Source organism: Apteryx rowi, unplaced genomic scaffold (assembly GCF_003343035.1).
Source record: "Apteryx rowi isolate R43461 unplaced genomic scaffold, aptRow1 scaffold_576, whole genome shotgun sequence".
Taxonomy (NCBI): domain Eukaryota; kingdom Metazoa; phylum Chordata; class Aves; order Apterygiformes; family Apterygidae; genus Apteryx; species Apteryx rowi.
Window position 1 is genome coordinate 61,882 of NW_020450845.1, and position 14,418 is coordinate 76,299.

At 36.2% G+C, this 14,418-nt stretch overlaps 1 protein-coding gene across 5 annotated transcripts in view; it reads left to right on the top strand.

The window, feature by feature from the left end:
• Positions 1-463: 463 nt before the first annotated feature.
• The window catches only part of RGS7 (regulator of G protein signaling 7), a 136,473-nt gene continuing 122,518 nt past the window's right edge, over positions 464-14,418 (top strand). For all 5 annotated transcript variants that reach the window (XM_026082400.1, XM_026082402.1, XM_026082403.1 and 2 more), the window contains exon 1: positions 464-560. In XM_026082400.1, the coding sequence (XP_025938185.1) occupies positions 464-560 (97 nt within the window). The remainder of the gene's footprint in view (positions 561-14,418) is intronic.

Sequence of the window (14,418 nt, forward strand, 5' to 3'; positions counted from 1 at the left end):
TTTTCCTCTTCTCAAAAGAACAGAGGGAATTTTTGCTTTGAACTTAAAAGCTCTACTTTTGTTTTGAACAGCCATTTTGAGAACTGTATCAGTCATCTGTAAGACTGCATGAGTCTCTTTTGCTTTTATATTTGGTACAATACCAATAACATAATCACATGTGAAGTCTTATATTCAGCAATAGTTTTTTAACTACTTCGAAACTAAATCCTTCTGTTCTGCCTCAGTATTTCTTTCTCAAGAGACTTTGGAGCATAAACACTGCTTTGCTGTTGTTCATGAATGAAATACTTCCAGGTTTTTATTCTATTCAACAAAAATAGACATTATTAATTGAAAAAAAATTACAAGAGTGGACCTTTCACTCCGAGATTGATCTAGGACTTCTTAGAGAATTTTTTTAGGAAATAATTCTGGATTTCTTTATTATTTCTTTCTTTTATTTCTTTTTCTCTGTGCTCAGATGGAAGACGTCATAGCCCGCATGCAAGATGAGAAAAATGGGATTCCTATTCGTACAGTCAAAAGTTTTCTTTCCAAGATCCCCAGTGTCTTTTCTGGTAAGAGTCAAAGTAAATTTCCTACTGTCTAGAGCTCCCTCTCTACCTGATGTAAAGAGATGTTCAAACAGCAAAGGTGTTTAACAGAGTGCTATGGGGAACCCACAGTCATCTGCTCTGGAGGAGACATTGACTATCCTTTGAATACTTTAATAATAGAAATTTTTGGCTAATGAGTGTATTTCTCACGTTGGGGTGTTTTTTACACAGATATTTTGGTACAGTAAGTTAAACCAATAGCATACTAAATTTACTGCAGAGAGTCAATTATCTGAAAATGGCATTATTTTTATTGCGGAGTTTCTGCATTTCAGATCTAAATTTAATCTGTTTTCATGGCAAGTATAATGAGTTTAGTCTATAGGGCAATATATGAAAATAAGAACTGTCATAGCAACAGCACAAAAGGAAAATCATAGCTGCACTCTGTAACTGATATAGAATTGTGGTTGAAGATCTTCATTACAACATTTATAAACTGCTTTTGTAGTTAACTGCCTGTGCCCAAGAGCTGAGACTGAGGTGTCTATGGTGATTTGCAAAGCATCTGTGAACTTCATAGATGATTCAAGTCAGTATTACAAAATGCACAGAAATCTGTTAATTTATTTTTAATTAACTGGTATAATATTTATATATTTGTTTACATATTTAATTTTTTTTTTACATTTTTATATCTGTATATATATATTTTAATGCCACCAAAGACTACAGACTTCCTTTGAAATAGATGCCATTGTTGAACCTGTATCTCCCATGCTTTGGTCAGCCTTGTAAACAGTTGCAGTTTTTGTAATGGAAAAGGTAATCTTTACATAGAGATGTACTGTCCAGAATAGCAAGAAGAATTCTATACTTTAATTTTCAACTTTTGGAATTCTTTTGCTAGTGATTAAGTCTGGCACAAAGAAAGAAGGGTCTTAAGAAAGAACAAAACTCTTCATGATTTTAAAAACTACTTGTACAAAAACTAGTCTATGAAGAATGGACCTTTATTTCCCATAAGTTAGTACAGCATGGCATCCTATTAAATGATCCATATTAATTATTAAATATTTTTCTATGCCTTATACTGTGTGCTGTGGATTCAAAATTGTACAGACTATCATAATTTGTCTAGCAGAAGACATTATTTCCCAAAATGTTTTTTTTACTGGAATAGACAACATACAAGGTTGTGCTTGAATGTATATATGTGTGTGTATATATATATATATATCTCAATACATAACATTCAGTGATGCAACAAATTCTTTAAATAAGATGAGGCATTAATTTCAACAACTTTAGGGGGGAAAGAAAAAGAGTAGCTGTGTTCATTTTTCCCCTTTCTAGATTTTCTCTCTCAATACTATGACAGTAATTTTCACTGCACATGACTAAAAACCCCACCAAAACAGCACAACTGTCATTTTACTCAATTTCTACTTTCCTGTCAGTCTTCACTGTTACATGTTTTCACTTTTTGCAATGCATCCTCTGCTCTGTGGCATTATGTGAAAGCTGAAGGGCTGAACACATGACTTTGTAAAATTATTTAATATACATATATATAGAAAAAAATATAGAGATATGACTCTGTCTTCTGGATGGAATCTGAACTCTTTAAAGCTTCCTGTTGACAGTAGTGGGTTTTCTTCAATATGCTAGGTGTTTTCGTATATGTAATAAACGTATCTCATCTCAAACTCAAAACTTTTTGTTGCTATGAAGCATTAGGACATTTGGCTAAAGATCATGATGGTAATCATGAAAATGTAGGTGCACGCAGATTTCTTGTACGGCAGTCGTTGATGAGTTTAATACTGTTAATACCCACAGAAGCATCCATWTGAGAATGACCAAATCAAGAAGGTAAAATTCTTTAGTTAGAAAGTATATATATATATTTATTAAAAAAATATATTGTACACAGCCAGATGTGCAGAGTAATGTCCAGTAGAAATTGGAATGAAACTTTACAGCTGTTTGTTTGTGGAGAGAAGCAAAACCTGTAGGTCTACCACAGTTAAGTCATGTTCCTGCAAGCACTTAGGCTCATGCTTATGTTTGTACATTAGAAAATTCCTACAACCTGTAACCTGTAAAAATTAAGGTAAATCCATAAATGTCTATAAGATTAGGGTCTTACGGGCTAGCATTATAATTATCCTGCTATAAAAGGGGAGATATTTTTATTTCTGTTTACTTGTACTTCATACTACTGATTCCAAAAACAGTAAGCAAAAGACTAGTTCAGATATCATTGACTTTTTAATACGGAATTACTGACCACATCCTTTTAAGGTTTGAATGCATTAGCAAAATCAGCCTGGGGAATAGTATCTGGGTCTAGCCTTTTAATAGAATGTTATGATTCTAATAAATAGAATGATGTGATTATATTATCTCATATACTGAGTCATTCCTTAAATGTTTTTACAATAAAATATCCACACAGAGAAACATTTCAACTACAGATAATTCTCTATAGGCTGTACACATTGCTGTACTTTGGAAGAACACAAAAATAATGGTAAGTTAAAGATTATTTCACCTTGTGAAATTCTGAGAAATAGGTGAATTATTTAGTTTTATACCTCATGTGCTCATAGAGGGCAAATACGTTGCTTGGTGTTGGCAATTGTCACATTTGCTTTTAAGTGAGAACAAGCTCCTTGAATTCAAACTCACCATTTTTGTTTGATTTCTTTCTTAGAATCTTTCAAAAATAAATCACTTAGTTGATTTTGCCTGATTAAAATATGCTTAAAATGAGTTTGCAGGCTATTTGATAAAAAAATACAAAACCCCAGATGTGTGCTAATGTCTATTCATATTTGTGTCCACATTTAGGAGTGTATCAGATTGACTATTAGCAGCAAATTTTTCTGTGGTGTGAACTCAGTGGAGCTGGTGAATTGCAGCCGAGTTTGGACAATAGCATTCAAGTCACCTGAGTTCAGCAGGTGAAATGGTTTATGAAAAAAAATCACACGTGGACTGAGCTCCCGTATGCCTCATATGCCAAATATAAGTCTCTGGAAAGAAGGGAGTAAAAACAATGCTGTTATCTTTTCCTGATTCTGTACCTTGTTCTTTGGTACAGAAAGATTTTTTCAGGCTGTTACTAATATTAATGATGTTAATGATACTTGTGTGAGTTCTTCTGCCAGATAAAATAACTGCAAACAACTGTGGTTAACAACTTAGTGTGTTACAAAGTGTGTAACAGAAATGGTGAGGCATATTATATATATTAGTAAACAAACATTGAAGAGGGAAAAAAGCATCCTTTGCTAGTTTCAATTGGGATTCAGCATGAAAGAATCAGTGAAGTGTGCCCTTGGGTACTGACTCCTCTGGCTTTTACTTGTGCTGCCTGCAAGCCTGTTGTGCTGGTCAGCAAATGTCTGTGGTGCATTTTCCTAGTGCAGTGACAAACAAGAATAAACATTCACCCCCCCCCCAGAATGCTTCTGCACTGTAGCTTATTGGGTCTGATGAGCTAATGGTTTCATTACATTCAAAGCTTATTTTACAGCAAGATCTTTATGATTCACTGTTGGAGAACAGATATTCCACAGTCTCCATGCCAGCTATTTCTTTTTTATTTGAGTTGAAACAACTACTACAAGTGTCTTGTACTTTTTTGTAATAATTCCATAGTGACTCAACCTGACACCAGCTGAATGCCTTCTGGGGCTGTTGTCACAATATACTGTATGCTGATTAGGATTTCAGCCAAAAATGTTTTTTGTAGCAGACCCTAGCCTATACGTAGTCTTGCTGAATCACCTCATCCAGCTAGTGCTTATAAGTTCAATTAAGTCTTTGAATTGAGAGAATTTACACTGTGCTATAGCAGATGGTCTTTGTAGTGGTGGTTCACCTCAAGCTAAGTCACCCACAATCTTACTTGCAACTAGGCTCAGAGTGGGTGCAACAATTAGATGAATATGCGTGAGTGAGTATCTTTGTAGACAGCAGGTTAATATACTTATGTACCCATGTACACTACTGGCTGAAACCAGGTTTGCTGGATTGTATTTTAGGTCCTAACTGGTCACTGTTAATGGAAATTCTGTTGGAAATTGTAATATTGTTTTAGTCTGACTGCTTAAGAATATAAGCAGCATTATGGTGTAAACTAACATTATTCAAGGAATAGCTTCCTGTCTTTGAGAGCAGAATAATCTATTTTTATTGTGGAAGGTATAGGCTACTTACCACCATACACATAATAATCTTGAGTGTGAAAGTCCTTTATGGCCATGGAATTTGTCTTTGAGTGTCTTCAGGTTCAGCTTCCTATTTGCAGTCCATATAATGAGTGTTTCCCAGGAAACAGATGCAGCTTGCCAGTGATATACCAATATTCCATCATGGGAAGTTCTTCTCCTGGATTTCTTTATGCAGTATTTGTTATGTCTGGGTCATTTAACTTCTTTAGTAGCTGCTAGGTCCCTTGATCATCTTGATTTTCTACCAAAAAAAAAAAAAAAAAAAAGCAAAACAGAGACCATGGTGAAAATTGAAGTAAAACTGTGTAAAAAAGAAGGCTCAAGAACAAAACATGCCAAAATCTGAATTCACTGAAAAAAGCATACATGGAAATCTCCTTGGAGAGAGGTTGCATTCAGCAATGCTAATGGACAAATTAGAGGGACTATTCCACACATGAGGTGATGGAAAGATCGGTGAGTCTCATTTTAGAGTAACTGTTGTTTTCTGTTTTATTGTGCAACAGAATGCAGCTATTAGGTTTTCTTGCATATTTGGTTTGATTCATTGGAGCATCTAGCATGGACTAGGTTATCCCCATGCTTCAGTATAGTCTTTTGCTAATCACCACAAAAGTTAGTAACATGTATTGAGGATTTAGTGACAGCATGGTTATTTAAAGAATTTATTGCTAGATAAGGCTAGTTGGCTACTAAGGTTACTATAGAGTCTTCCACAGACTTCTGCTTATATTCTTGATCTGAAGAAATGGGAAGAAATTCACTGATTTCCAAGTTCACAGTTAGGAGGCCATAGACTAAGCACTGCAGTTCCACATAACTTCTGAATGAGTCCAGTGTCAAATGAGGGCACATGATATAAGTTGGCAGTGTAAGCTAAAAGTTTGTTAAATCCTTCTCCATAAAATATTGTCTATAATGCTCTTCAAACTTAAAATTGGTCAGCTAGGCAAATTGCTTTTCAAAAAATGCATTGTTATAAAAGCACATCTTCTGCCAGAGCCTGAGCTTTCTCTGACCTGGACTGATTATATATCAAATGAACTGGAAGTTTCTTGAGGCAGGGACTGAGTCATAGTTTTTTTCAGTAACTTCAAGCATATTATTACAGATCTGGGCACTTAAAGCTGTACTTGAATTTGTCAGTGCCGTTGTTTCCTCTGTTGTTCTTGGGAAATTCGAATGTTTGCCCTTTAATGCCAAAATTTTAATTATCCCTTTCTATGGATCCAAGTCAGTTTCTGTGATTAACACTGATGACCACAGTCATGGGCACTCAATTTTCAGAAGGCACATATTTAAAACAGTGGTTGATGGCTGACTAGACTGCAATGATACAGGACCCCCCGTATGCCTACAATCTGTACTCTAAAGGTGAAGTCATAATAATGTTGTTCATCCGATATATATTGTGGCTTTGATTTGAAAGTTTAAAGGCTCCAGGGAAAAAGGTAGGCAGGAGAGGTTGCTCTTTCTATGCGATTATGCATTTTGATTAACAAAAAAGGGCTTGCAGTTTTTGTCTCCATGGTTTTAAAATGTTTTGGAGGAGTGAAAAAGCCAGTTTATATAGACATCATGCCAGTCAACAATAATAATTGCATGAAGATTGTCAATGCATTCTTTACTAACACTGATTAGAGCATTAGAAATAAAAGGCAGGCAATTTGCCTGGGACATGGTTCACCATTAGGCCTGTAAATGGATAAAAAAACTTTTTTGAAATGATGAATTTGAGGAGTCTGACATATGAATCATAGGGATTAGAAGGAGCTCTAAAATATCTTCTTTATTTTTGCTACAGAAAGACTGCAAGTAATTCCAGAGTTTTCCTGTTCACCTCACTTTCAAGCAGAAAGAAGCATTCAGAGTTTACAGATAAGGCATTGCAATAGTTGAGGGGGTTTTTTGTGTGTCTTTCAGGGGTGGGTGGGTTTTTTTGGTCAGTATTAGTACTGAAAGCTTCATTAGCTACTCAGAACATGGATATTTCATTAAGACAGAGATACTAACATAGTGGTGCCATATGGTCATTATAGAATACCAGCCTGACTGGTATTCTGGAGTATAAGTCTCCAAAATGTATAGTACTTGGGTATATTTGATGATGAATGTGATGGGGAAAAAAATGAATAAAATCTATGGAGAATGTGCCCCTTGAGTGGGCTGTAAGCATGCATGAGGGACGTTGTTTTCTCTTTTTATTGAAGGAAAGGGGAGAAGACAGACGTATGATAAATGTAAGTACAGTTAAAGAATGCATGCAGAGATAGAATAAAAAAATACCCAATAAAAGCATGTTCATACTGGTTGTTACTGGCTATTTCTGCTGAGTGGCTAACTAGTTAATATTTGGATACGTTGCTTTGCTAGCAAGCCCGGAAAGTTTAAGGGAAGCTTGCAGAGAAATGACATTAGATCCCTAATGAAGGAGTTGTTTAATGTATAACAACACATCCTCTGAAATGGAAAGGAGCCATAGCTTGAACCAACAATGATAGGAGGAGATGAGTAGAAGGATAGTTTATAACATCTCCTTTTGAATCGAAGGGAAGATGGAAGGATTCATTTACCTTTCCCAGGAGAATATACATGTGAAGTCTTCAGTTCTTTCTCATTCCCAGATGTAAGGCTAACATTGTGCCTTTGCCATATAGGTATTGCATTTACACCTTCTTAGAAAATGTATTCCAATCACATAAATTGTGTCATATTTTTATTTGTCTTTTCTCCTGATCTCAGAACATACCTATTTCTCTTCTACCTGGGAAATCTTTAAGATAATGAGATGTTGCACTTTGAATAGTGAATGTATTCATGTCATTGTTAATTACCAATCTGTATTTAAGCACTGGTAGTATTCTTGGTAAAAAACAGAGCATTTGTGTTTAAACATAAAAAAAAAAAAATCCTCCTCAAAAGAAGGATGGCAGTCTCAGTAGACAGGTCAGAGATCTTGAGAGACCCCAGAGGAAAGCACTGTCATGGTAGCTAATCTCACCCACAAATTTTAGGTGGGTGAGCCCAAGGTATGAATCACAGAAGCTGCCTGCAACAACAATATTGCTATATAAAGGCAGGCAGCAAAAAATAAAGAACAGTGGGAATTGAATGACTCAGGAGACTGACAAGAGAGTGTTTCATCTGTCCCTAGTTTTGATCTTGCCCAGCTGAGTAATGATAGAAAGTTGTTAGCATCTGATGAATGTTCAGTGCTGTATGTGAAATGAGTTGATAGGTTTATCCATTTTAGTACTGGAGATTACCTACCTCAAAAGAAAAGATAAAAGAAAWTACTACTTGGATTGACAGAAAAGATGCAAAGCATAACACCTCAATCATCTGGTATCTTTGAAGCAAAGTAATACTGCATTATATGTAAATACAAGGATTTGTGAATTTCCATTTTTTATACCTTTTCCAGGATAAATTAACCATGTGGGGGAAGCCAGGAGCCCCATCTCCCAAGCCCCTGATTTTATGGACTTTTTTTTTTTTTTTTTCAGTTCGGTGTCTCCAGTGCTGATTCAGTGACAGGTTCCTACATTCTTGTTCTCTCCATTCCTTCGTTCCCTTTTTCTTCATTTGCCTACAGGTATAATTTAATAGTAGAATCATTGCTGGATTCTCTAAGCCAATTCAGCCTTGTGTAAGTCTACGCAGTCTCATTATTTGCAAACAGAGCCTTCAGTGTTGCAACTGTGCAAGCACACTGCCTTGATTAGCTTCCAATGTAAAAGTTTTGAGAAAAAGATTTATGTCAGTACAGCAATGACAGAAGCTGGCCCATGCCCTCTGCTTTGCAGGTTCAGAAAGGCAGATATGACCAGGGAGTTGCCAATTTACAGTTTCACTTTCCAAAGCAGAACTTTTGGGAATAATAAGTTAATAATCCAACATCCCAAACTAGTAGCTGGTTTGAGGATAAAACACCAATATCTCTTGTGTGTTCTTTTCATTCATCATTTTGTCAAAGAATTCTTGGTTTGGATTCAAATATTCATGGTCTTTCAGGGGTTGATACTTTTCAGAACAAGGCTTATTCTCTCATTTATTGATATCATGTTAATAAGTTTTAGAGTCAAGAGTAGAAGAAATTGACTTAGTGGTGGCATAAGACTGGGACATGCAGTCATCTTGAAGTATTGAGGTAAATAATTGATCAATGAGTGGTCTTTTGTATGTTCTACCATTTAAGCTACCAAAGTGGATATTTTGGTGGTCTCTGCATGCCTTCACTTCACAATTCTTGTTTCTATTTATTTGCCTCTCTGCCTTCACCTCATCACTGGGATTGTAAATATGGCCAGAGAAAGGTGTTCTGAAGCTGCTTAAAACTTGACAACTTTTTTATTTTGTTGAAATCAGCTTAATGACAGCATTAAAGTTCTGAAGCTCAAAATGTCCATGTGACAGTCCTTGGTGGGCTTTGATCAAATAAGAGCTGAATGCTGTTATTCACCTGAAATGAAAAGTGAATGAAAGAAGTGAAAAAGAGTTTCCAATAATTTTAATTCTCAAAGATGATTCTGCTCTCCATTTTTATTTCAAGCAGGGCATGTGTTAATACCAGACCTTTAATAAATCACTGTCAAAATTAAAAATTTTCAGAATGTGAAAGGGTTTTCATTGGTTGTTTTAAGCAGAACAACAGAAGTCTCATTTAAAAGTTATTGCTTCCTCCTAATGAAACAACAAAAAAAATATATTCATATGTTTGTCTTTCAGTTCAGTGGTGATTGCCATTGGGAGCTTTAGTAAAGAGAAGAAAATATAGTAATGAGAGTCTGAGGTAATTTTGCAAAATTGTTCTAGGAGACTAATATATACTGAAAAGCCATTGAAAAGTCTTTTAAAGTAATCTGTGTGCAAAACAGACATCATAAATATCAGTTCTCTTAAAGCCAGTAGATAGAAAAGCTTATTTTCACACACAATTACAAAAGAAATAGGTCCAGAAGTCATGCATTGATGGGCAAAAAATCTGAATAATTGTTYGCTTGTTGTGAGGTGGGAGATTAAGGAGACTGTCCATCTTTTCTTTTGTTGTTCCTCCCCTTCATGTACACAGTTTGAATTAGATGATCTTCTGTTTCACAACTGCTGAATAAGGCCTTACAGCTCTGCATGTTTCCTTGGAAATTTTGCCAATGCTTTTGTGGAAAGGGACTGCACCTTTGAAGTATGAGTACTTCTGAGAGGAGTGTGGATAAATCTACTGCCTTCGTTATGGCAAAAAATTTGCCTGGGTTGTTGCCTTTTGACACCCAGTCTCTGGAGGCTGGACATGAATAAAGTTCCTGGAAATGGTGGGGTGCAAATGGAGTCCTGAGTTAGTCTTGCATCAACCTGAAATTAGCAGGAGTTCGGCAGGGTTTCAGAGCTCCACTTTAGCTAGTTTGCCATTTTGTTGGCATAATAACACCGGTTTACAACTGTGTTTTGTTATGCTATAATTATGCTATAGTCATACCAGGAAAAATCACTAGTATTTACACAGGAAATACACTTCTCCCAGACACGCGTGCACACACACACACACACACACACAAACATGTACATGTTTATATCGTATATATTTGCCCAAGAAATGGTGCAAAATATATCAGCTTTAAAGAACCTTTTTGGCTGAAATAACAATCGTCTTTAGTAGTGATTAATAGTATAGGTTCACTGTAATCCTGTGTGTGCTTATTCAAAGCCTCCTAGGAAGATGAGAGCTAGAATATGTCTAAGGAAGAGGGACTGCACAGAAGTATATTCAAGGATTCTATGCAAATGGTTTTCCTTCCCAGATATCTCTTTGAAATCTCTTAGAAAGAGGTTGATGTTATTAGTGTTACAGAGCAATGGTTAGAACCACAGAAATAACGAACAGTGAGAATTTCGAGGCACCTATATTTTAAATAATTSTTTTAAATAGAAAGGAGAGCAAAATATAATACTTGACTCCATCAGTTTATGAGATGCTTTTATGAGAACAAGCTTTTCGTATAGATCACATTGCAATTTTTTAGCAGAGCAGTTCGGGGTACACCAGAAAAGAAGTATTTTCTGAGAAAGAAGAGCTGCAACTGTGTTTTGCCATCACTGATTTCTGAGACAGGAGGAAAATTTGCTGCTCGTGTTAAGAATGAGGAGAGGAAGTGTATAGCTGAAGACAATGAAATCCCAACATGAAGTCCTTGCTGAATGTTAGTAGTGGTTTCACCAGAATGTGAAATCTGTTCCAGGATATACTTGATACGTGTTCTTTGGAAACTGTACCAGAAATGAACATCCACTTAAAGACAAAACGAATAAAAGCCCAGTCTAGTTCTTTCAGGGTCAGAACCCTTGAATCTGAAAACTATCCATTGTCTTGCCAAAAATCGAAACCTTCCAGTAGCATATAGGACTTTTAAGTGTAATTTTGCATGAGCATAATGTAATCCTAAAGCTGGGAGGATATTTTCCTAGGATTTGGTCTTGAATATATGGTCACTTAGAGTGGAGTGGAATAGTTACAGGTAATATCTGTGTAAAAGCCCGTATTTGGGCAGGTTCTGTAATTGTTTTATAAACAGCTACAATAGATATTATTACAATTACATTATGGAGTACACTTTGAAAAATATCCAACTTTATATAGCATTGTATGTTGTTGTCTGGTAGCGTGTTTTTCGTTGACTGGTAAATATTTGTTAYGTGCTTGTGGGAAGCAACATAGATATTTGATAGGAATTGCTGGTACCAGGTACAAATTATCCATTATTTAAATAGAGGCATCCTGCTAGGTGTAATTCTGTGTAAACGATATATTTTTTAATTGCTCTTTCATTTTTATTTTTTACATGATACAAATACCTCTAGGATAGTAGTCCCCTATTTCTGTTAAATGATTGTGTTTTTTATTGTTTTTAAATCTGCCATTATAAAGTGTTTTGAAATTTTAAAATGAAATACATACATGCAAAGAGAAGATAGTGCTGTATTTGCAGATTTCAAGCTGCCATTTTTACAGCCAGATAGATATAGTTGGCCAGCAGTGAAAATAAATTAATTAAAATCGTTCCCCAGAGAATATGTCCCTTACACAAGAAATCACGGTGGCAGAGTTTACAAGATGACTTGTGATACAGCTTCTAATTCTGTTTTCAGCTATAAAAAAGGACTTTGGCACTGCAGTTGCATCAGAAGAGTTCAGACTTGTCTTGGCAAAAGGACGGCAAGGAATAAATTTTAATAATTGTATTTGTATTTTCATATTGTTGCTGGAGCCACAAAGTTGTCTACACACTAGTTTTGTGTGGTGCCCTTATCAAACAATATACGTGCGGAAGCACTTTATAATAACAAATGTCGCAATAACATTAGGATTTTTTTGTGTTAGGAGGATGTCTATTAACCCTCACCCTTATTTGGCTATGTATTGTGCATGCACCATGCTTTGCATGAAATGTGATCCTGATTTTCTAATTTTAATATGGTATGTTCAAGTGAACTGCACTAAATCTAACTTTGTTTTAATAGGAGCTAGGGTGAAGCTGGACTGTTTAGATTTTTTCCTTAGCAATTGCCTGAGATATGCTTATTTGAGTGTTTTATCAGCTTGGACACTCTTGTTAAATTAATTGAGTATGATACAGACTAAGCAGTCTATTTGATTTGTAGTGTAACTGCATGCATGAGTTCCATTTGTGAAAGATGCTGGGTATTTGTGATGGTAGACAGAAGAGAACAGTAARATCTGAGTTTCCCAGTTAAAATATGGGATTTTGTCTCACAAATGCGGGCATAAATTTCATCCCTGACATATAGATAGCTATCGAATCAATATTGCTGTGTGGAGACAGTGCAACTTAGAAATAAGATACAAACTTTTCTTGGTGGGAATTAACACCAGAATAGGAAACCAAATGTCATGCTAAATTCTCCATGATTCGGGAGAATATTTGTCTAGAATCTTCTAAATTTCTGTAAAAATGTGGTTTTACAGGAGCTAAGATAGCTGTGCAGATTCATACTCTGAACAGTGTCCACCCTGCACTCTGAATAAGGGACAGAACCTTTGGTAAAAATAGTGTTTGACCATTAAATTCAGCGTGCCTCAAAATGAGAGCACACACTTTAAGGTTCCATATATCTTTGCACTTATCTTTCCACCAGCAGTGAGGTGTCCCTTTCTCCAGTGCCACGGACCCCCAAAATACCCTCCTTCGTTATCTCATCTTTGAAATTCCCTTTGTCACAGGGCTCCCGGCCCTGTGTTACTGCAGCCTTGAGTACTCTCACTATTTTTTCTTCTGTGGCAACAGGAAACACCTTTCCAATCACTTCTTGGATACTGCCCTTCCAGAATGCTCCACAGTGATGCAGTGCCCTGTGTGCCAGATTGAACATAGAATGAAAACTCTTTTTTTAAACTCATTTAAATCTTGCTTAGAAGAAATGACTAAAAATTTGGCCATGGCCTAGTGCCACAAACATGTAGGTCTTTGTCCGTAAGGGAAGAAAAGGGTGAAACAAGACATTCCTAATGCACATAAATTCAAAGTACATGTTTTGATGTGTACTTCTGAGTTGCCAAAAGAATTCCATGACATAATTATATAAAATACCATGTAGTTCCATATCCTGTGTGTGGTTTGTTATTTGCTTATCTCCTTCTTTTTCTGGTTGTGAACCTTCACCATAACTAAAAGACGTGGCAGGTCAAATTCTGCTCTCTATTACCTGCACARTCCTTTTGTTTTCAACTTTTGCCCTCTCTTGTGTGTGTGCAGCTTCATTACTTTCAAAGGAATCAGTTGACATAATTAAAATTTCACTAACATCTCGGACTAGTAGAGCGTAAGATAATCTTTCTCTTAGCTACATTGCTTCTAAAGAGTCATCAAAGTAATAATTAGAAGTTACTGACAGCATCTATTGAGAAGTTATTATTTTGAAAAATATAAATGGAGATTTGTGTACGAAATCCATTTTTCCATTTTTCACAGTAACTGCTAAGACAACACATCCTTTAAGGAGTTTGTAATTTTAGGTGTCCAATTAAGAGACCAGTTTTGAGCAAATGTTAAGAATATTTTTTTTCCATTGTCCTAGCAGTCCAAAGCCAAAACAGTGTGAGAGCTCACAACAGAAAAAGCAAAGTTTGCTGGATACTGTACAGTGAGGCTCCCGAAAATCGAAGCACTAGGCAGAGCTATTGCAACCATTGAACTGGGAAGTCAGAAGGGCAGTTCGGCTGTCTGAAATACAGTGCAACAACTAAAGGTTCTTTGGGAAACCAGGTAGATGGCCCACAGAAGTTGTTTACAAGGTCCTCCCTGCTTGGCAAGAAAGAGGACAAAGAAATTTATTCAGTGCTATAAGCATCACAGCAAGCGTTGAGGAACTGAGGATTGGGCAGTGGAGTCAAACTACTTGGAAAGCATTGAGAATAAAGGAAAGAAAAGCACCCACGAGTGCTGAGGGAGCTGGCGGATGTCATTGCTAAGCCACTCTCCATCATCTTTGAAAGGTCCTGGAGAACAGGAGAGGTGCCTGAAGACTGGAAGAAAGCCAGTGTCACCCCAGTCTTCAAAAAGGGCAAGAAGGAGGACCCAGGGAGCTACAGGCCAGTCAGCCTCACCTGCATCCCTGGAAAGGTG